The sequence below is a fragment of the Centrocercus urophasianus genome, unplaced genomic scaffold (assembly GCF_019232065.1).
Source record: "Centrocercus urophasianus isolate 14NV4802_14NV808 unplaced genomic scaffold, USGS_Curo_1.0 seq_10, whole genome shotgun sequence".
NCBI lineage: Eukaryota > Metazoa > Chordata > Aves > Galliformes > Phasianidae > Centrocercus > Centrocercus urophasianus.
The window spans coordinates 7,918,843-7,939,509 of NW_024884142.1; the positions used below are offsets into that span (position 1 = coordinate 7,918,843).

The following is a 20,667-nucleotide window of genomic DNA, read 5'->3' on the forward strand; positions in this document are numbered from 1 at the left end:
ACAAGCAGCAGCTTGGACACCAACCTCCATGGCCCAGCAATCACCGAAAGCACCCTCCATGCCTGGAGGATATCGTAGCCTGGGGACTGCTCATTTGTCTGCCAGCACCTTGCTGAGCTGCAGGCTGGGCTTGGCCAAGATGTGACTGATGACTGCAATTGAGATGGATGTGCATAGAATCATAGAATGGCTTAGGTTGAAGGGGTCCTTAATGGTCATCTAGTTCCAACCACCTGCCATGGGCAGGGCTGCCACCCACCAGATCAGGCTGCCCATGGCCTGGACCAGTCTGGTCTTGAATGCCTCCAGGGATGGAGCATACACAAAGTGGATGATACAATTGGATGTGAAAACTGTGCCAGATTATCTCCATTCATCAAGTGGAAGAATAGCAAAAATGGCCATTTTACTAAGAGTGCAATCAAACCTGCATGCAGAAAATAAATGAAACTAGTCTAAACAGAATTAATTTTTAATAAAACTTTTGCAGTGGTTCATAAATCATCCTCTACTAGCTCACGTATGAGTGGAAACTTCTCATGCAAAGCTGATCTTATCTCAGTGGAAGTATTTTGCTCCTGATACATGGAAAAAATATTTGGCTCAGCTTGTAAAAAGAGGTTAGAAACACAATCTTCTTGAGAGCTGGTGAGATCCTTCATGTAATCCAGAAATGAAGACACCACAGGTTTCATAAGGTACAGAAAGTGTTACTGGCTCTCCAATAAAGGATGAATTTACTCAATTAAGAAACATTGCAGGAATTTATTCTCTTCTCTTGCACTATACTGGGGAAATCAGAACTGGGTTTTTAATATATTGGATAAATTGGAAATAATTTTCAAGGGTAAACTTATATTTTATGCTTTAAAAGGTATTGTTATTCCTTTTTACTTTTGAGTTCCATTAAAAGATGGATAGACTCTAGAGAGTTTTAAAGAGCAAAGCCTGGGTGAGCACTCGTCATTAACGCTCATGATAATGTCACTAGAATTGGGTAAACTTTTCCCGGAGAAAGTTTGATCTCACTCTCTCCTTTACCACTGGTTAAATTGTCTGGAGCTTGGGGAGTCACATCTAAAAATTATAGAATTTAAAATTATATGATTAAAACAAAATCGGTAGGATTTTATTTCATCTTTTTCATGCATTTGCCTAAACACCCAGATTGGAACTGAAAACCTATTTAAAGGTTTTAAATAGGTTTTAATTAAAGCATTTCCATTTACTTATGGGATAGATGCCATTGTTGATATTTTTGCAATTTATAAATGGAGGCATATAGAAATTGGGTCAAATTCAACACTGGCATGAATTTTCCCTCATGTGCATTAACGCTGAGTTCAGCCATGAAATATTATGTAGCTCACACAGATGATGCAGCTAATAAACATGTGGCAACCTGAGGCACCAGCTCCTGAGTGAGAAATGACACAGCCTATGGCTGGTATCATCTGATATCTGAGAATCACGTGAAGAAGAGGCCACCAGAGGAGGCTACAGCCAGCCCAGCAGCTTAGCTGTTGGGTTAAGAGTTTGCACTGAAAGGCAACAGGAAAGAAATATTCCACTGGCTCAGTGGGTCGTCGTGATCCTCATGATTTTAAACATTTCAGACGTTCAGAATTTAATAGTTCCTAGTAGTGTTGTTTGAATGGAAATAAAAGATATCTCCAACAGCACAAAATCCTGAAATAATAAGTTCTACAAATTAAGCCTCAGCTGCTACAGCAGTCAGTCTTGAATAATAATTCATTTTGTAACAAATGAGATGATATTTTGGAAAGATTATTTGTGCAGAAAATAAATAGACTATTTAGGACTAGGAGATTGTGAGAAAATTGTGCTAGCTGATGCAAAGATAAAATGTTTACTTTGAGATTGTGAATATAATTCTCATTCCATTATATTAATTCTCATTAAGTATAGAGCAATGTGTTTAAAACAGGAGGATGATTTCTTTCATGGAGATTACTAGAATGGAAAGGCAAAAAGTTATTTCTCTCATTTTAACATCTCGCTGGTTATTTGAGTTGGGTTTCTTTGAACAAGTTTTACAGTGCATTACTTCATCTACCTCAATCTTACAATTTTTTTCTGTGAATTATACTGCAAGAATGTTTCTATTTTTGCCCAAACCCGAGCGTTTTTACAATGCAGTTAGGTATTCATCAAAATGGTTTCTCAGCTGAGCAAGAGGTCGCTCATTATACAGCAAATCAAAATTGATCACTGAACATGTGTATATTCACTTACATTTTAAATATTGAACACAGTGTATTTATTGTATGTATGTTAAAGAGTCAGTTCCAGAATGGCATAATTTACTCCTAATAACTGAATGTTGTGAAAAGCTACAGATTTTTTTGTTGTTTCAGTTTGTCCTCCCAAATGATTGCTTCAAATACTACCTTCTTATCTCCTTAATTCTTCTTCAATGCCAGTAACTGAAATTATGCTCTAACATGATAGCAGAAATCAGTGGTGAAGAATACTAGTGGAAACCTACTGACACAGAAGATACTCTTTTCATATAGCTGTAATGTTGGGCCAGATGCTCAGCTATTGGTTTTATGCATAAAGCAAGCAGGCTGGGAAGCTCTAGCAATCCAGAAGCAATTGCTTTTGACAGGCTCTGGGGACCTATGAGATTATTTACGACCTGTAACCACAGCTTTGTTACCTACTGTATATCTCCACCATGCACAACATCCCTTCGCACGTATTATCTGAATATGATCCTTTGAGCAAATAAGTTATAGAGACCTTGTTTGGGACTTCTATGAACTTATGGGAAGCCAAAAGTCCATTGTTCTGCTCCCTAGATATTCAGTGCTTCTGAAGGAAAATGCAAAGAGTCATCCTCAGAAATTTTGTTATTCTATTTATATGTGGACTAATGTAATATATTGAATGTGTAAAAAAACTTTTATTAAGTTCTGACTGGTACTTTTGCTGCCTGGTAAATTGCTTCTGATCAGAGCTGGGTACATTTAAGTGCTTGGTTGATTTAGGATGTGGATGTAAGTGGCAAAACTCAGTTTATGAGCTTCATTATTTCTGGAGTGAGGCTGCCCGTACGGTTCACTAATAAACCTCATTTTTATTATCTCCTTCTGAATAGCAGCCACTTTCTTAGTGTGCATTTTGACACCAAGGTTTAATGGCATTAAAAGAGATGACAGACCCATGCAGGGAAAGTACAAGTTAGATGTGTTCAATTGCTCAATCACGGGAAGGTGGTTCATCTCAGAAGTGGAATCTTTGCTGTTCTTTTTCTATTTAGGTTTCAGCTCTTGCTCTGTTAGTTTGAACAAAACCATCTGTATAAAAACGTTTTATCTTGCTCTCAGGAAAGATTTTTTTTTTCTTTTTTCTGCCTGCCCAAAACTAGAAGGATGAGGAAGGCAACAACTACAGAATACCAAGTACACCATCATTTTTTATTCTTTTTTGAGCACTTCTAAAATCTATATAAATAATTTGATAAGAATAAATTCATCTGGCAATAATGCAGTTAATCTTACGTGACTCTGTGGAGTCATTTCTGCTCAATCCCTCTACTTTCAGCAATGCACTGCATCTCCACACTGAGTTGAAAAATACTGGGGATGTGCCCTTCCACTTCAGAGGGAAAAGCAGATCAAACTAATGATTAAGTTGTGCTGGGGTCTGCGGCTCTTTGTCTCAGTAATTCGAGTCAGCAATTCAGATAGGACTTTTTTTCTGTGGGTATATAGGAGAATATTTTATCTTTAACTTTCTTTTCAGTGTACTTTTCACTTGGAAAAGTTCTGCATTTAAAATATATGCATATATTTGAGCTGACATTAATTTTCATAACGAATGTGAAAATGTAATGTACGCAGTCAGTTCAAGCTCATTACTGAGCTATTTTAATAACATTCATAACCATTTTGTGATAAAATAAATAAGCATTTTTCCTCACAGTCTGAACTGCCTACGGAGAGCAATATGCTCTTGCTGTGAGCAAGAGGGGAAACACTATTCTTCTGATGGCCTGAAGCTTTTCACCCTATCCATACGGTTCCAGAAGGATTAGGACTACATGGATTTTCTGCCGCGTATGGAGCAGTTTAACCTTCATGCATGTGTTCTCTGCTTGGAAGTGTCTGTCTGGATTAGCACATGTTTTTTTAGCTCTGAAATGGAGGGCTTCTGCAATATGTTCTCAGCATAATTCTGGACGAGTGCCTGCACAAATGGAGATGCTCACAGTGAAGGAGTAATGTGATCTTTGGAATAGATGAGTATGAATGGGAGTGCTTTGACAGCAGAGATCAGACAGATGTGTGTCAGACTGTCATGCCATTTGCAGGAGTCAGGAATTTTTGCTCATAGTCATTATTCCTCTTCCAGGGCGTTGCACTCCTTCACGTACAAAACTATCCTTATGCTAAGGGAAAGGCAGCAATAGGATTTAGTCTTGCACAGTAAATAACATCTTGCTTTTTTGCCCAGGTGGTTTTATTCTTGTCTCCAGATTTTTATCGTCTGTATATATGAATGTGAACTGGAAAGTTTCAGTGTACAGATATTACAGGCATATTTAAAGGGGTGATAATAAAACATCTTTGCAGTGGTAATTTCCACTAGAATTCCAGTGAGCCAATACACAGAAAGTGTTAGGATCACAGAATTGTTCACAGGGGGATGGAGCTCGGTTACCTCAGAGCTAACCTCCTGCTTTGAGCTGGCTGAGCTGATTCTGGTGCTAGGACAGCTGCTCAGGGCTTTGAACCGCCCTAGGATGAAGACTGCACAGGCTCTCTGAGTCTGATCCCATGTCCGACCATCCTCAGTGATATTTCTTTCCTTACAGCTGGACATTTCTTCAATTTATGGCTCCTGCCTGTTACTCTCCTGCTGTGCACTACTGCAGCTCCTCAGTGCCTGCCTCACAGGCAGGGGCAGGATGCTGGTAGATTCCCTGATGATGTCCCTCATCCTGGCTCAATCAGCCCAGCTCCCTCATCTCCTCACAGGGCAAGTGCTCCAGCACTGGCCATCCTAGTGGTCTGTGCCCAAATTCCCTAAGTCTGTCAGCATCTTCATACATCAGGCCAGGCTTCTGCAGAAATAATCGCAGAATTAAGGTCTCAAACTTGAGTTTGTATATATTTTTATAGCATTCCTTGCTCTTGCTATTCACTGAACTAATCTTTCAGCATTGTTATGAAAGAAAAATCTATTGCCAGTCCCTAAGAGTCATTATTCATGTTATCTATCTTGTGGGAATTGCATTAATAATAATGTCTTTATTTTTGCTGTAACATCTTTTTTTTTTTTTTTTTTCCAGTTCATTTGCTGAACTCCATAGATGGTGGATGTTTTCCAGAATTAATGAATCCTTTAGTGACAACACCATAATTCACTCTCTAAAGATTCAATAATCCTTTTTAAAGAGTGATGTGAACATCAACAGGTACATGAAGAAAAGGTTTCGGAATTGCTTCCTATTTCTGGCAAGCCAATAAAGACTTCCAGTGGGAAATTTCTGAACATCTTCAGTGCCAGGTCAGGCACCAAACACTCACCTGAGGGATTCCAGGTGTGTTGACACCTCACAGCGAAGACAGAGAAGCTGCACTTACTTTTCTTCAAGAGAAAGGAAAAAAATGCCTGTATCTAGATCTCAGCATTTTATCTGTGTTCCAGTGCAGTCAGTATCAATAGACTTTTTAAAATAACTGATTAAATAAATATCATAGAATCACAGAATGTCCACGAGCTGGAAGGAACCCACACAGAGTCCAATCCCTGACTCCGCACAGGACCACCCAAAGCGAAACCCTGTGTCTGAAAGCAGTGTCCAAACACTCCTTAAACTCCAGCGCTAGGAGCCCTGCCTACTGCCATGGTCAGCCTGTTCCATGCCGGCTGCTCTCTGGTGCACAGCCTTTTCCTGAGATGCTCAGAGTTTCTCTGCATTTATTTCACAGGTCTTTAGTAAACAATTAACTCTTCTTCTTGCGAGCTGTAGGGGAAGACTACCGGTGTGGATGAGCAGGGACTTACTGTCGAGACTCAGGGAGAAAAAGAGAGTCTACACCCTCTGGAAGAAGGGACAGGCTACTTGGAGAGATTACAGAGAAGTAGGTAAGGTATGCAGGGAGGAAGTTAGGAAGGCGAAAGCCCAACTTGAGCTCAGGTTGGCTTCTGCAGTAAAAGACAATAAAAAATCCTTTTATAAATATATCAATGGCAAAAGAAGAACCAAAGACAATTCTCATCCTATACTTGATGCAGCAGGGAATGTGGTCACTGAGGACAAGGAGAGAGCTGAGATCCTCAATGCCTTCTTTACATCTGCCTTTAACAGCCAGATCAGTTATCCTCTGGGCTTTTTATGCCCCGAGCCGGAAGTCTGGGACGCTGCTCAGTCGGGTCCTGCACTTTGGCCACAACAACCCCATGCAGCGTTACAGGCTTGGGGATGAGTGGCTGGATGAGTGTGGAGAAGTGAAGGACCTGGGGGTGTTGGTTGATGCTCAGCTGAACATGAGCCGACAGTGTGCCCAGGTGGCCAAGAGGGCCAACAGCATCCTGGCCTGCATTAGAAATGTTGTGGCCAGCAGGAGCAGGGAGGTGATCATCCCCCTGTACTCAGCACTGGTGAGGCCGCACCTCGAGTGCTGTGTTCAGTTTTGGGCCCCTCGCTACAGGAGAGATGTTGAGGTCCTGGAACGTGTCCAGAGAAGGGCAACGAAACTGGTGAGGGGTCTGGAGCACAGGGCTTGTGAGGAGCGGCTGAGGGAGCTGGGATTGTTCAGTCTGGAGAAGAGGAGGCTCAGGGGAGACCGCATTGCACTCTACAACTTCCTGAAGGGAGGCTGTGGTGAGGAGGAGTTTGGCCTCTTCTCCCAGGCAACCAGGAGGACATGGGGTAATGGCCACAAGTTGTACCAGAGGAGGTTTAGATTAGACATAAAGAAGAACTTTTTCTCTCAGAGAGTGGTCAGGCACTGGAATGGCGGAGGTGGTGGAGTCGCCATCCCTGGCAGTGTTCAAGAGCCGTCTGAATGATGTGTTGCGTTATATGGCTTAGTGCTTGTGGTGGCAATGGTGATGAGGAGACGGTTGGACTAGATGATCTTGTAGGTCCTTTCCAACCTTGTGATTGTATGATTCTATGATTCTCATACTGCACAGTGTAAGATGAGAAGCCAAAGATCAGTTACTATCTCACAGAGATGGCAGTTTTAACGTGGAAGTATTTATTGAACTGATTTACAATGCCATCTCCAACCTGTGACCACTCAGTAGAAATTAAGACAAGTGTATGATTTTTCAAATTGTTAAAAAATATTTTAAAATGAAAGACAATCTGTCACGATTTCCAGCATGAAAAATAATTCATAGTTGCCTTGGAATTGCAGCAGATCCCATCAGAAACAACCAGAGGAAGAACAGTCCATCAAAGAGAAGAATGCAATGGTTTCATCGAATGAGAAAATATTCATGCATTCATTGAGAATTTTCCCTTAGGACTCACAAGAAAACATTGCCATCTGGAAATAAAGTGGATAAGACATACAGCCATTAATTTTCAGAAACATTCAATATTCCCTTTTGTTGGATTTTTTTCCAATTAGGTGAGTCAGCTCTGTACTGCTTGTGGAAAAAGTAAAGTAATGACAAGTTAATTCTGAGGAAAATGGGAATAGACTGAAGCTCATTACTGAGTTCACTTCAGAGTTCCTCTGTAGCAAATTGTGGTTGTGTGAAAGATTATTTTCTGTATCATGCAGAAAATAAACATTAATAGAACTTTTTTTTTGTTTTGTTTTAAGTAAATAAATACAAAGGTGAAACATATAAATATGTGCTAGCTTATATGTACATACTCAATAATGAATCTATTTACTATAATATTTTCCAATTATACCTGTAGCAAACTTTTCTGAAAGTACTTACAGATAATTTTGATACACCATGCAATGCTGATTGTATATGTACATGTACATATATGTATACAGTCTTACACATATACTCTGACACTGTTCCAGCTGGATTTGTCTTTAGCAAAGGACTTGCAGTGCCAAAAGTACTGAAAGGTCTTAAATCATGTCGAGCTAAGTCACTCAAAAGGGAATTGAAAAATTGAGCCTTTTAGTATCTAAAGAAAGGAGGGGACAGACTATCAGGGTCTACTGTGATAGGAGAAGGGGAAATGGCTTCAAACTAAAGGAGCGAAAATTTAGATTGGACGTAAGGAAGAAGTTTTTACATTAAGGGTGATGAGGAACTGACACAGGTTACCCTGAGTGGCAGTGGACATCCCATCCCTGGAGATACTCAAGGTCAGCCTGGACGGAGTTCTGAACACCTGATGGAGCTGTGGGTGTCTCTGTTCAGTGCAGGGGAGTTGTGCTGGATGACCTTTAAGGATCCCTTCCAACTCAAACAATTCAGTGATGCTATGAATGACGATACCTTTTCTGCAATATAACACCACACCAGGCAGTCTGGTAGAGTGATAAGTTCATGGAATTTTAATACCCAAGTATTATTACTGACTGTGAGTGCTGTTTTGGCTGTAGTAAAATCCCTGTCTGTCGCTCCATCTGCAATAAATGGGAGATGAAGTCACACCATTTCAATGCAGGGGCACAGCAAGGACTAGGGAACGTGATACAAAGCATATGTATGGCAGTAAACATCATGGAACTGCACCTAGTTGTATTTCATCTAGTTCATCTTATTGTAAAAAATGAGCATGCAGTAATGGAATAAGTGCTTGTAAATGTTTTGCCATTGAATTTAAATCACAGATTTTTTTCAATAACAAACATGGCACAGCATCTTAATTGGCTGTTAGTTGAGTTGCGTGGGTGGTAGTATTTTATCTTTATTCAGATGACTCTATGAAGTCATATTCAGTTGTGTTTTCTGTAGTAAGGGTACTGAACTCAGACATGAAATGTATCAAGTGTTCTTCACTTTATTGAAATCACAGGGCAAAAACATCAGAATTATTACCGAGTTTTGTTTGTTAGATTTGAATATGTATGAGAAGCTGTCTGGAGAATGCCGTATGTACACCAGAAAGGCAAGACAACACTCGGGTCAGAATGCTAAGGAAAAAAAGCCCTTGCAAAGGTAAAAGCATTCTGTAAGTACTGTATCTGTAAAATTTGGTGCTGGGTTAGTTTATGAAAACAGTATTCATACATTGCTTCTGATGAGTCAATTTGCAAACCTGGAAGCATGATCTCCTTGCAGAACGTAAGAAAAAAACAGTAAGGATTTCTGAAAGGCTTGGTCTAGAGTCATCACCTGGAAGGCATTAACTTCCCAGTGTTGAATTTCTCTTTCCAAAATAGGAGTTAACAGTGCAGTTTCTAATTCTGTTTTCTTTCACATCAAATACTGAGGATCCAAAGCTGCAGATTCTGCAGGGTGACAAAGCTAGAAGGGGAAAGCAGTGAGGAGTCCATGGTTTTGTCAAGGCAATGGGCTGTGGGGATGGCTGGCAGAGCTTTGTGAGTGTCACAAAGTGTTTGTATTTTGGAAAACAGTCATCTTCCCACCCTGTTAGTTAGAAACTGTAGTATTGCAACAGCCATCACATACTGTGTTTTGTGGTAATTCTCCTGCCTCATCTGAACTCTAAGTGCCTTTCCTCATCCAATACCTGTCATTCAGAAAGCACAAGCAGCCTGTGTGCAAACTTCACATTCAAATGCATTTTAATGGATCATAGTTAAATAAGACCACTTTTCTCTGCCTTTATCAGTATTCACCAGAAAATGATTTACTATGATTTATTTTTGCATTTGTTGCAGTCTCTGCCAGCAATGGATTTTCACTTTTTTTTCCCAGATCGTTGGTAGACACTGATGCACTAAACAGGACAGTGAAAAGCCCCGAAGTATTTTAATAGTAATTTGTGGCCCTGGACAGCCTAAGCTGGTGGAGGGCAGCCAGCCCATGGCAGGGGTTGGGTGGGTGGGCTGTGAGGTCCCTTCCAACCCAACCAGTCTGTTATTCTATGTTTCCTTGATAAGGTATGCTTCCAAAATGCAGCAGCCATGAGGTTGTCATAACTGCAAGTATCCTTAACCCACCCCATCACAAGACTGATATACACACAGATTTTTTATGTTTTGTTGCAGGTTGCCATTATCATTATATGCCTTGCATTGATACAACGGTAGAATAGGTTGAATTCTGAGATTTTAGGTGAGTGCATTGCACTCCACTCCTAACTACAGATTCCCTAGAGTCACCATCATTGTACTGCCCCACAGTCTCTTCACCTTGCTGTTCATTTTTTGAATCTACATTGTGTACCAATTGAGTAAGCTAACCAAGGAAGCATCAGAAGAGATTGTACCAGCAAATTATCTTCCTTTTCCCCTCTTTGTCCTTGCTGCAATGTCATTTAGCCCACAACAGAAAGAAATCTATAAGAATGGTTTATTTCTATTAGTGGATGTGACACTGATTCTTTAGTTCTTTTTGCTGCTCTAGCCACCGTGGGTATTTCAGCAGCCAGTTTGCTTGCAACAAGTTGCAACATCTTCAGTGATGTAAAACAGAATTTTATTACTTTCCTTCTAACAGTTCTGAAAATCATGAGCCACAATCTTTTTGGGATGGCACATGTTAGTATTACAGAATCAAAGAGTCACCAAGGTTGGAAAAGACCTTCAAGATCATCCAGTCCAACCGTCTACCTATCAATAGCTTGCAATAGCATACAGTATAATATATGTATATTATATATATAATATAATAGCATGCAATAAGTGTTACTGACATGTGCAGTGACACCTGCAAGCCTCAGTCATGGATGTGAATATTGGGTCTTCTGTACAGCCCTGTAACTTAACACAGAATCATAGAATGGCTTGGGTTGGAAGGGACCTCAAGGATCATCAAGCTCCAATTCCTCCCTGCCACATGCAGAGCCACCAACCTCCATATCTAATACTAGACCAGGCTGCCCACGGATTCATCCAACCTGGCCCTGAACACCTCCAAAATTAATAAAGTAGTCCCTTCAAAATAAAAAATAATAATTTATATATATATATCAAACAGGTCTTAGGAATAATTTGTGTTTAGACAAAAAAGGGAAGTTGACTCCTCTGCCATTTATTCACCTCTTACAAAGTCTCTTGTATTTGGAGCCTGCTGGCATGTGAGCAGTGGTGATCGTGTGGCTGAGCCAAGACCAGCTGCCCAGCCTCCAAGGCAGGAGGCTGCTCACCTCTTAGCTGCTCAGTGAGGTCATATCCACTCTCCTGTGCACTGTTTTTCCCAACTCAGAAAATTCTCAGATACATCAACTATGGGTGAAGCTCACCTGAAAACCTTTTGAGTTGCTCGGGTCCCAAGTGAGCAGTTCAGGTGGGAAGGATCCCCACATAAGGCAGACTGTGATGGCCCTAGTGTGCAAGGCTGGCAGCTGGCGCTCCCTCCTCCAGCCAAGGCAGCATAAATGTGCAGCATGTGAGTCACAGCAGGGGTGATGTCGTACAGCAGCAATTAGTTTGCTCCTAAGGCAAACCAGTTTGAATGGTGAAGGCTTTTGCAAATGGAATTTACTGCTCCAATGCAAATAACAAACTGGCAACAACAACCCCTTAAGTCTGAAACCCAGTAGGCAATGGCTTGACATTTGGCTGCAAAGAGTTTACGGATTCCCGACGAGCTGGATAGGAGCTGTGTTTTGGAGCAACAAGTGATTTATTTCTGTGACAACCAGAAGAAATACAAGGACCTGCTGGCAAGCAAGGGTGTGATTCATTCCTCTGCAAACAAGCAAGAAGTAGCCAGCTGGCCAGTGGCCATGCCCAGGAGAAAGCCCAGGGGAGGGTACAGGTCTTACATCTGCTTGAGTCTTGCCTGCTAAATAGCAAAGGAATTTGTTGTTGGCTCTTTTTTATTATTACTGTTATATTGTACAGAACTACATTTGTTTTTAGTAATGCCTCTACAAAGTAAGCTGGGGAGGCAAAGGTCAGGCTGCCTTCTAGATATTTCATCTCTCAAGCAATAGGGCTGTGCTTTCTCTGTTATTCATGAGCAGAAAATCATTCTCATTTACACTGCAACTGCCCCTGCAGGGACCAATCAAGGTCCCATTGTGCTGCTGTCTGACTGGTAGCCAGGAGCAGAAAATTGCTGGTGCCTGCTTGGATGTGGTTCAGAAACATCTGTTCTTTGCCATGTAAGGTTTAACATGAGCACATTTGGATAGGCAAAGCACATAAGCCCACGGTTAAAGTGATCTCTGTCCAGGAAAATGTATTACAGTGTTTCTGTTCTCTTGAAGGGAGCAGAATTTAAACACATGAGAAAATACTTGGCTAAATCAGACGGGGTTGCTGTACCCAGACCTTGTGTCTTTTGAGCATTACACTTCAGAGAGTTTTCTGTGGAAGGCTGGGGTCTTTCAACGGGCATGGTGATGATGGGTGGACAGTTGGACTAGATGATCTCAGTGGCCTTTCCAACCTTAATGATTCTGTGATTCTCTGCATAAATAAAAGTCCTGAACCAGTGTGGTTTCCCTTGCCTGCCCCTGTGACTGAGCACAGTGCAGGAGCAGCACTGCATGGGAGTGTGCCACTCACCTGCTATGGGCTGTGAGCAGCAGAGGGACGGGGCCTTTCATCTGTCTGAAACAAAATAATGGAGTGATAGACTGAGATTAGAATAGAAAAAATGATGCTGAAAGGAAAAAATATATATATAACAGTGATAAGCTGTCCAATTATGGTGTAATCTTGATGGAGCAGGGGAAGAAACCAAAATGGCATGTAGTGTTTAATGATAATTAGTCCTGTATAAACTGAGAGAGAAGGGTTAATCCTTCACTTGCTGATAATAGACAAGCTCAGACTTCAGAGATGTGAAAAGTTAAAAATCAACGTATGGCAATGAATTCATTATTTATGTGACTATGACAATTTGTGGTTCAACATTTTTGCTGTTAAAATAATGCAAAAATAAACAACATTGACCAACGCCTCCTTCATATTCTGGGTATAGAGTCAAAATGCTGCACCTTACACATTACTATGCTGGCAAGCATGTAAAAAGCTGATTTTGTAATGCTGGTAACTGTATCACAGCAGAAACTTTGGTTGGGATCAGTGGAGTGCATCTGAGTGATAAAGAATTTCCCCATAAAGCTGTTACAGCAGCTGGTGCTGCAGTTTGCCTCCTGCATAGCCAAGCAGGTGCCAGCTGCCAGAACGCTTTCTGAAACTGTTTGCAGCACTGCCCGATGTGCTGCCTTCTTCCAGCAGCTGTTATCTGACTTTCCACCATCCCATGAGCTCCAACACAGAATTGTGAGCTCTGGCACAGACTGAAGAATACAGATTCATTTATCTGCAGTGCTACCTACTAGAGGGCAGAGGTTAATTCTTTACAATGTAGGGAATCACAACATTTAATGCTTAAACCAATTTTCCATTGAGGTCAGGAGAGCAATGCAATGAAAATAACTATTTCTGTAGGCATATACAATGTAGTATTCAGTCTTCCTTTTCATTTTAGGATGTAATCTTTAAAGACAGTCCTCTACTTAGATTCCTTTCAAGACTTGCCTTCCTTTCTGTGCCTATTATACCTCTTTAACTGACCAGGATGATTTAGCAGTACTTGTCTTCCAGCACACTAAATAGATTTTCAAGGCTCCCCTTACATGGGTAAGAGAAAAGGCAGCTTTAAGGCATTGGCAGCTTTTCATCTACATACGAAAGCAACAGAAAAGAAACAATGAAACGGCACAGCTTCTCCTGGAGCTCTCAGACCTTTCCATCATCTCCATTTTCCCCCTAGCAATTTATGTGAGCATGCTTCGCGCATTAGCCTCGTTCGTTCCTCTGCATCATTCCCCCTCTTACACTCTTAGGGCAGGCAGAGCTCCTACTGAATTCAGGCCTAATCCGGCTAATTGCAGGAAGAGAAAACAACTTCTGTTTTAGAGGGATATCTACAGCCAAAGCAAGTGCATTAAATACACATTGCCCTGAGTCTACGAGCATTCAAGGATAACATTGATGCAACTTCTGATGAAGTTTGATCTGCACCCAGAAGTACAGAGATTATTCCTCACATTACTGTTCGTCTGAAAGGTAAAATGCCATGTGAAATCTGGTGAGGAAAGAAATGCTGATATTCATAGAATCACAGAATCATAGAGGTTGGAAAAGATGTCTAAGATCATCAAGCCCAATCTCCAGCCTATCCCCACCATGCCCACTGACCATGTACCTCAATGCCACATCTCCATGATTCTTGAACGCCTCCCTGAGCAGCCCATTCCAGCACCTGACCACTCTTCCTAAGAAGAAATTTCTCCTAATATCCAACCTGAACCTCCCTAGAGGTTCTTGAGAGCATTACCTCCTGCCCTATCATGAGCATTTTTAGGCAAAATCCAGTAATATTGGATGGAACAGGCAGACAGATCTGCACGTCACCAGTAACTGCACGTAGCAGTGTGGGCAGGAAACACTGGGGTTTGTCAGGGGATGTAGCACTGATGGCCACGTTGGCAGAGGAAGCACTTCTGCGCAGCATAACTCATAAAGAATTCTGCTCCATTTATCTTAGCACATCAGAGAATGAAAATATAATGGTTTTGTGGTTCTTCCTCTTAGTTTTTTTTTGGCCACAGAGATTCAAGGAGAACATGAGGTGTAAAGAAAGTTGCCTAAGGGTTGCTGAGGTTGCATCACTGTTACATTCAGCTAAAACTGAAAGCCCAGCAATAAAATCCTACCTGTAGATGTTTTTTATCTGAGTGTCCCCAAAGCCAAGGTGGCCTGTTAGCTGTGACGTGCTAACATGTTGGTTGCTCTGTGCCTATTACCTCCCTGAAATTAATGCCGTGTGTCACTAATCACTGCAGCCATCTCCCACACATCTGAAAGCCATTTCCACTCCATTAAACTCTATCCTGTGTGATGCCCAGAAAGCTGGGAATAGGCTTCAATTTACCTACAGCCTTAGCAATTGCCACCAACCTATTGTAGCGTAGTTCATTAAGTTAAGACTATTGAATCAGATTCTGCTGGCAGCTAATCCCAGATTTACAGCTGAGGTTGGTGTTAGTTAGGAGATAAAAGCAGTCCCTTCAAGGTTTTACTCTGGAGCTTCTGTACAAGAAGGGGACTGACAGCAACTAAAATTATAGGAGCTCTGATTTCTTCCATGTTTCTGTTCACTGTTTTCTTCGGAGAGTTAACATTTTCTCCCCAGCCCTCCCAGTTCCTTACAGTAAGGATAGCCTGTTTGCTTTGTCCACCTAGGAGTCCAGAACTTTTGGATGGTCGTGGGGGCTGCACAGATGTTCCCACCTACTCCTCCCCAAACCCTTAGGTCTGCTAAGTCTTATTTTTTAGATTAACTTCTAATAAAGGAAAGAGACACTGCTCACCTACAGACCCCCTGTGTGCTGCCAGCATGCTCTGTGGCATTTCCCCAAGGGCTCCTCATTTCCCCAAGGGCTCCTCCTGCAGCGTGGGCTAGGCAAACGGTAGAGATCTGTGCTGTCCATTCATGTACATATAATATATGTATATGTCTTACCAATATGTCCCTTACACAAGCAACACCCACCAATACAGTGCATGCAGCCTGGCTGGAGAGCTGTCTGGGCATGAGAGGCATCAAGGTCATCCCAAAGCTCTTCTCAGGCTTAAGCAGACTCTGGTGCTCAAAGGCATAACTCAATTGGGAAATACAGCAATAAATTTATTTCTGATAAGAGAGGTTCATTTATATATATATATATATATATTAATGTCACATTAAATAAATGGCAAAGCACAGTGTTGAAGATTTGGTACTTGCAGTGCTAAACATATCACTTAGCATTTATATAGTGCTTTCCTCACTCAGAAAAGCACTTTTGCTAACTTAATTCACTCTCAGCCACCCTCTGCACATCAAGAAGGAAGTCAAGAAGATTTAATATCTCCATGACAGGTGAGGTGTACCACTAGGGCTGGCACAACTCCCTTCCTCTTACTCGTCTCTCACACTTAGTATCCCATCCAAGCTGACTTTTGGTGGCTGCAAACCACACCTGTATCCTGGAGGACCCCAGAGGTTGGACTAGATGATCCGAGTGGTCTTCCCAAACGTAATGATTCTATGAGGGGCAGGATGTGCCCCTCTCGTGAGAGCCAGGGGGTGAAAAAAACTGGTGAAGGGATTCTGGTAGAAAAAGGGTTGCTTTGAATTGTTGGGTGTTTAAGATAGGACATGATGAAGAGATGGTTTAAAAGCAGGGTCATGGGAGGAAAAAGGTCTTGCAACTCTGCCACTGCTCCAGAGGAGTGTTACAGGTGGATGCTAAGGACCAGCCAATGTCACCCCTGCATGGGTCGCCACTCACCCTTTTGTGCTTGATGCCACTGGAGAGAGCAGCCACTGCCAGCAGACAGTTTCTCCTTCACCAGAGCCCAGGGGTCAGCATGGTGCCAGGAGAGGGTGCAGAGCCCACCCTGCATCTCTGCACCCCTCCTGTTGCCACAGCCCCATCACATGCCCAAGTACCAGGAGAAGAGTCCCAGGGGTCTGCGTAGGGTCACAGATACAAGCTGCTCAGGGACAGATCATGGCTCACACTGCTGTTTTCCACCTGAAGGTGGAAAGGGGCTGCTTGACATGAAAGGGAACAAATAAGGATCATCCTTTAATCTGCATGAATCTTACTTTCAGTGTACATAAACATGTCTGTACCCCAGGTCTCCCCTCCCCTTTAAGCTAGCATCACTCCAGTGGATTGATTTCAATGGATCTCTCTGGTAGAGAGCCATGTATTGCACTCTTTATTTATGCCAAATGAATGCACACATAGACAGCACCTTCTTATGGGAAGGATGGTAGTTACACACTGGTGTTGATCAATATGCTCATTAATGAATAAAGCACTGATTAGTGCCTACTACCTCTGTAAACTGACATTCACAAAACCATGCAGTTATTGTAGGGATGGGATGGGCTGAGTTGGTTTTTTTTTCTTAATAACCTGATAATATGCTCATTCAGATAGACAGTCCTAGCCGAAAGCCTTCGGAGATGACACCATTTTCTGAAACTTCCCTTACACTTACTTTCAAAGAGCTAAATTTTCTTATCGAGCGGTTCCTTCTCACTAATCCTCTCTTGTTTTAGTGGTGCAGTAAAAACATTGCAATGTGACTTACATTTGTAAATCTTACTGGAATATAAAGCCTTCTTGAAAGATACCTGCAACTATCAATCGTAATCTTGTAATTATGGTAGAACATATGTCTATTTCATTTGTTTCTTAAAATACATTTGATTCTGTGTTGCATCACTGCCCAAAAAATAGCTTCAGGTGCTATTTAAAGTAGTATTTTTTTCCTGAAAGAGGAACAGATAAAAATCCAGAAAGTTAACCCCAAGGTACAGATTACAAAAATGAAACCATTCATTGCCTGCGTTATTCAGCACAAGGTACATGCTCATGCTTTCAATATCTTTAGGCTGAAAGTGTTTGCAATGTTTCGCTATAAACCCGAACCGATGATGAGTGAAATATTGCTTTAATTTTTGAGAACTATTTTCCTAGCTGCAAAGCCACTGATCACAGCCTGGAAGACACACTCGGTGTGATGTTGCTCTTTATTGTTACAGGTACAGAGCTCTGAATTGGCAATGCTGCACACTCAGATCAAACATTTACAGGTCAGGAAGAACTTTTCAGTATTTAAAATGGTTACAAATGGTTGTTGTCAGAATGCAATCATTATACGCAGTCTGATCTCAATGGAGTCCTATGGTTTTACTTTGGATAATAACAGCAAAGTCTTACCAACTGCTGATGGAGGTAGCACGGGTTAGTTTGTGTTCACGTTGGAAAAGCAAAGCAGTGCTCCCTCCCAGCACCAACAGATCCCTCGTGTCCTTTCCAAAGCTGTTTGTCAGGTTGTCCCCATCTATAGGCTTAGCGCCGACAACAGCTCACAGTTTATTTGCAGCTTTGAAGCCTGGTCCTATAGTGTTTCTCTTCTGACAGGAGATGAATAAAGGTGTCACTGTGGGAGACTTTTAGCCGGCTGCTATAAAAAGGGCCCTCCTTGCCCTCACTTGCAAGGTCCCCGAGTTCACCCTTGGAGCTTGCAGTTTTCCCCTCAGCTGAGTTTAGCTCCATCAGCTCCAACTCGTGCTTGGCAGCCGTTTCTAAAACCCTCTGTTTGTTATAGTACCTGACAAAGTTGTTAATGATAGGGTGGATGGGAAGGGCAATCGCTATCACTCCGCAAAGAAAACTGATGGCAGCATTCAGTTTTCCTAGAGTTGTTTTGGGGTATATGTCTCCATACCCGACCGTGGTCATGGTGATGATTGCCCACCAGAATGACTGAGGGATGCTTTTAAATAAGGTATCGGGGTGACTTTGCTCCATGGTATAACCCAGGGCAGAAAAGACAAAGATCCCAACAGCTAAGTACATGAGGAGCAGCCCCAGCTCCTTAAAGCTGCGTTTCAGAGCATAGGTCAAGGTCTGGAGCCCCGAGGAGTGCCGTGCAAGCTTGAAAATCCTCGCGACCCTCATGATGCGCAGTGCCTGGACTGCCTGCTGGACATTGCTCAGCTCCATCAGCTTGGCTCCCAGATGTGTCAAGGTGAGGCTGACATAGAAAGGAAGTATAGCTAGTACATCGACAATGTTCATGAATGACAGGGCGAAGTGGAGTTTATTTGGAGAGGAGATGAGCCTCAGCACGTACTCCATGGTGAACCAGCCTATGCAGGCTGTCTCGATGCTGTCCAGGGTTGGGTGCTCCACACGGTTTCCCTCCGCATCTAAGACCTGCATGTCTGGGATGGTCCCCACGCACATCACAACTGAGGAGATCAAAATGAACAGGAAAGACAGAACGGCAATCACTCGAGCTGGGTAGGACGATTCTGGCTTCTCCAAGAACTTCCAGATGTACTTTTGACATCTTTTCCAGCGGCTTTCGGAGGCATCCACTCCCAAGTCATCCAGGATCAGTTGCACCCTTCGGGCTATTTCCTCCAGTTCCTCCTTTTTCTCACTCAGATGAGTTTTGCAGCAGTCATCCAAAAATTTAAGATCCACTTTCCAAAATTCCATCTCATTCTTGAAACAGATGGGGCATATTCCTTTCTTCATGTGAATTTCCCCAAAGTAGTACACATCAATAATGCATTTGAAAGCATCTGGATCTCTGTCAAAGTAAAACTCTCTCTTTCCAGGATCGTAGTCATCACAGAGGGAGAATATGCTGTCGTATCCCCCCGACAGGCAGTTGAGCAACTCTGCCAGCCGTGTTCCTGGGTACTGGTTCAGGTTATCACTGTAGAACACCTGCCTCACCCCACCGACATTGACTACGATCTCAGTTTCTTCGTTTTTCTCTGTTACGTCAGTGTCCACATCTGGAAACCTAAAGTCACCTGCCATTTTAAACGGTGTTGGATTCTAGCTGATTTTTAGGCTGCCGTTCGGTTTCAAAGACTTGTGGATTTAATTTCTCATGAAAGCAAATCGGCAGCAAATCAGCTCTGCTGCAAATGAATGACCTGGAGCGGCGGGGGAAAAGGCTACGGACACAGACCTGCGCTCAGGAAAGCCTGGTGAGGGATGCAACAAGCTGCAGTGAAAAGACAAGTCATTGGGCTGCCGTGCCTGAAAGCAGGAGGTTAGAAAGCTCCAGCGGATCGGAAAGAGAAGAAGCCATTCAATAAAACTCACCCCTCTGCTCAGTGCTTGAGAGTCTTTTCGGGTCCCATTCTCTCTCTAAAGTGCTATTTATTCACAGGTTGGAAGTCACGGCCGAGAAATAAATCCTGTGCTCTGCTTACTGCAAAGTGGCTGACAGTTCTCGGGGAGGGTGAGCCCGCAGAAAACTGTTGCCGTTTCCCTCTTCGATGTTTCCCTAGAAAGATGCTTTTTGATTGGGCTTTTTCTTTCCGTTCTCTTTTTACTTTGAGGTCCTCCCGAGTTTCCGCGCTGACTCCCGCACACGGTCGGTGCGAGCGCGCAGAGCAGAAACTTGGGCTTGTTTTCCCGTCGCTGTTTCCCAACACAACGGGGCTGAGCTCCTTTCCCAGCCCTACCCTCTTCTGGCGAAACCCAGCAAAGCACCAGCTGCAGCAGCACCCGGCTATTTATATACCCGCACGCCTGCAAGAGGAAGGCTTTCCAAGCTGCCGTGCACCTGAGTGATATTTTTTTACGTATATTAAACACAATACCCGATAATCTATAAAGGAATTCAGAGCTGCAGTACAGTGCTTCTATGAGAAATGCAGAGAAAAACAGTCTCTTCTGATGGTAAAAGTCAGAGGAAAAAAAAAGAGAGGAAAAAAAAAAAAGAAAAAAAAAAAAGGTGTTTTGAAATAAAGACCCAATGTAAATCTTGCTCTGGTGCAAATGAAGAGTGATTCCCTGACAGGATTTTGAGTTACTGTTGGCTTCGTAAAATCAGAGAATTGTTTGAGTTGGAAGGGACCCTTAAAAGTCATCCAGCCCAACTCCCTGCGACAAACTGGGACACCCAAAGATCCATCAGGTGCTCAAAGCTCCATCCAGCCCAACCTTGAGTGTCTTCAGGGATGGGGCATCAACTAACTGCCTCCCTGGGCAACCTGTGCAGTGCCTCACCACCCTTT

General features: G+C 42.5%; 1 protein-coding gene across 1 annotated transcript; it reads right to left on the reverse strand.

Moving 5' to 3' along the window:
- Window positions 1-17,632: 17,632 nt before the first annotated feature.
- Window positions 17,633-20,117, reverse strand: KCNF1 (potassium voltage-gated channel modifier subfamily F member 1). The gene has a single exon (XM_042819664.1). The coding sequence runs from the start codon at window positions 19,454-19,456 to the stop codon at window positions 17,993-17,995; it is 1,464 nt and encodes a 487-aa protein (XP_042675598.1). The 5' UTR covers window positions 19,457-20,117; the 3' UTR covers window positions 17,633-17,992.
- Window positions 20,118-20,667: the final 550 nt, after the last annotated feature.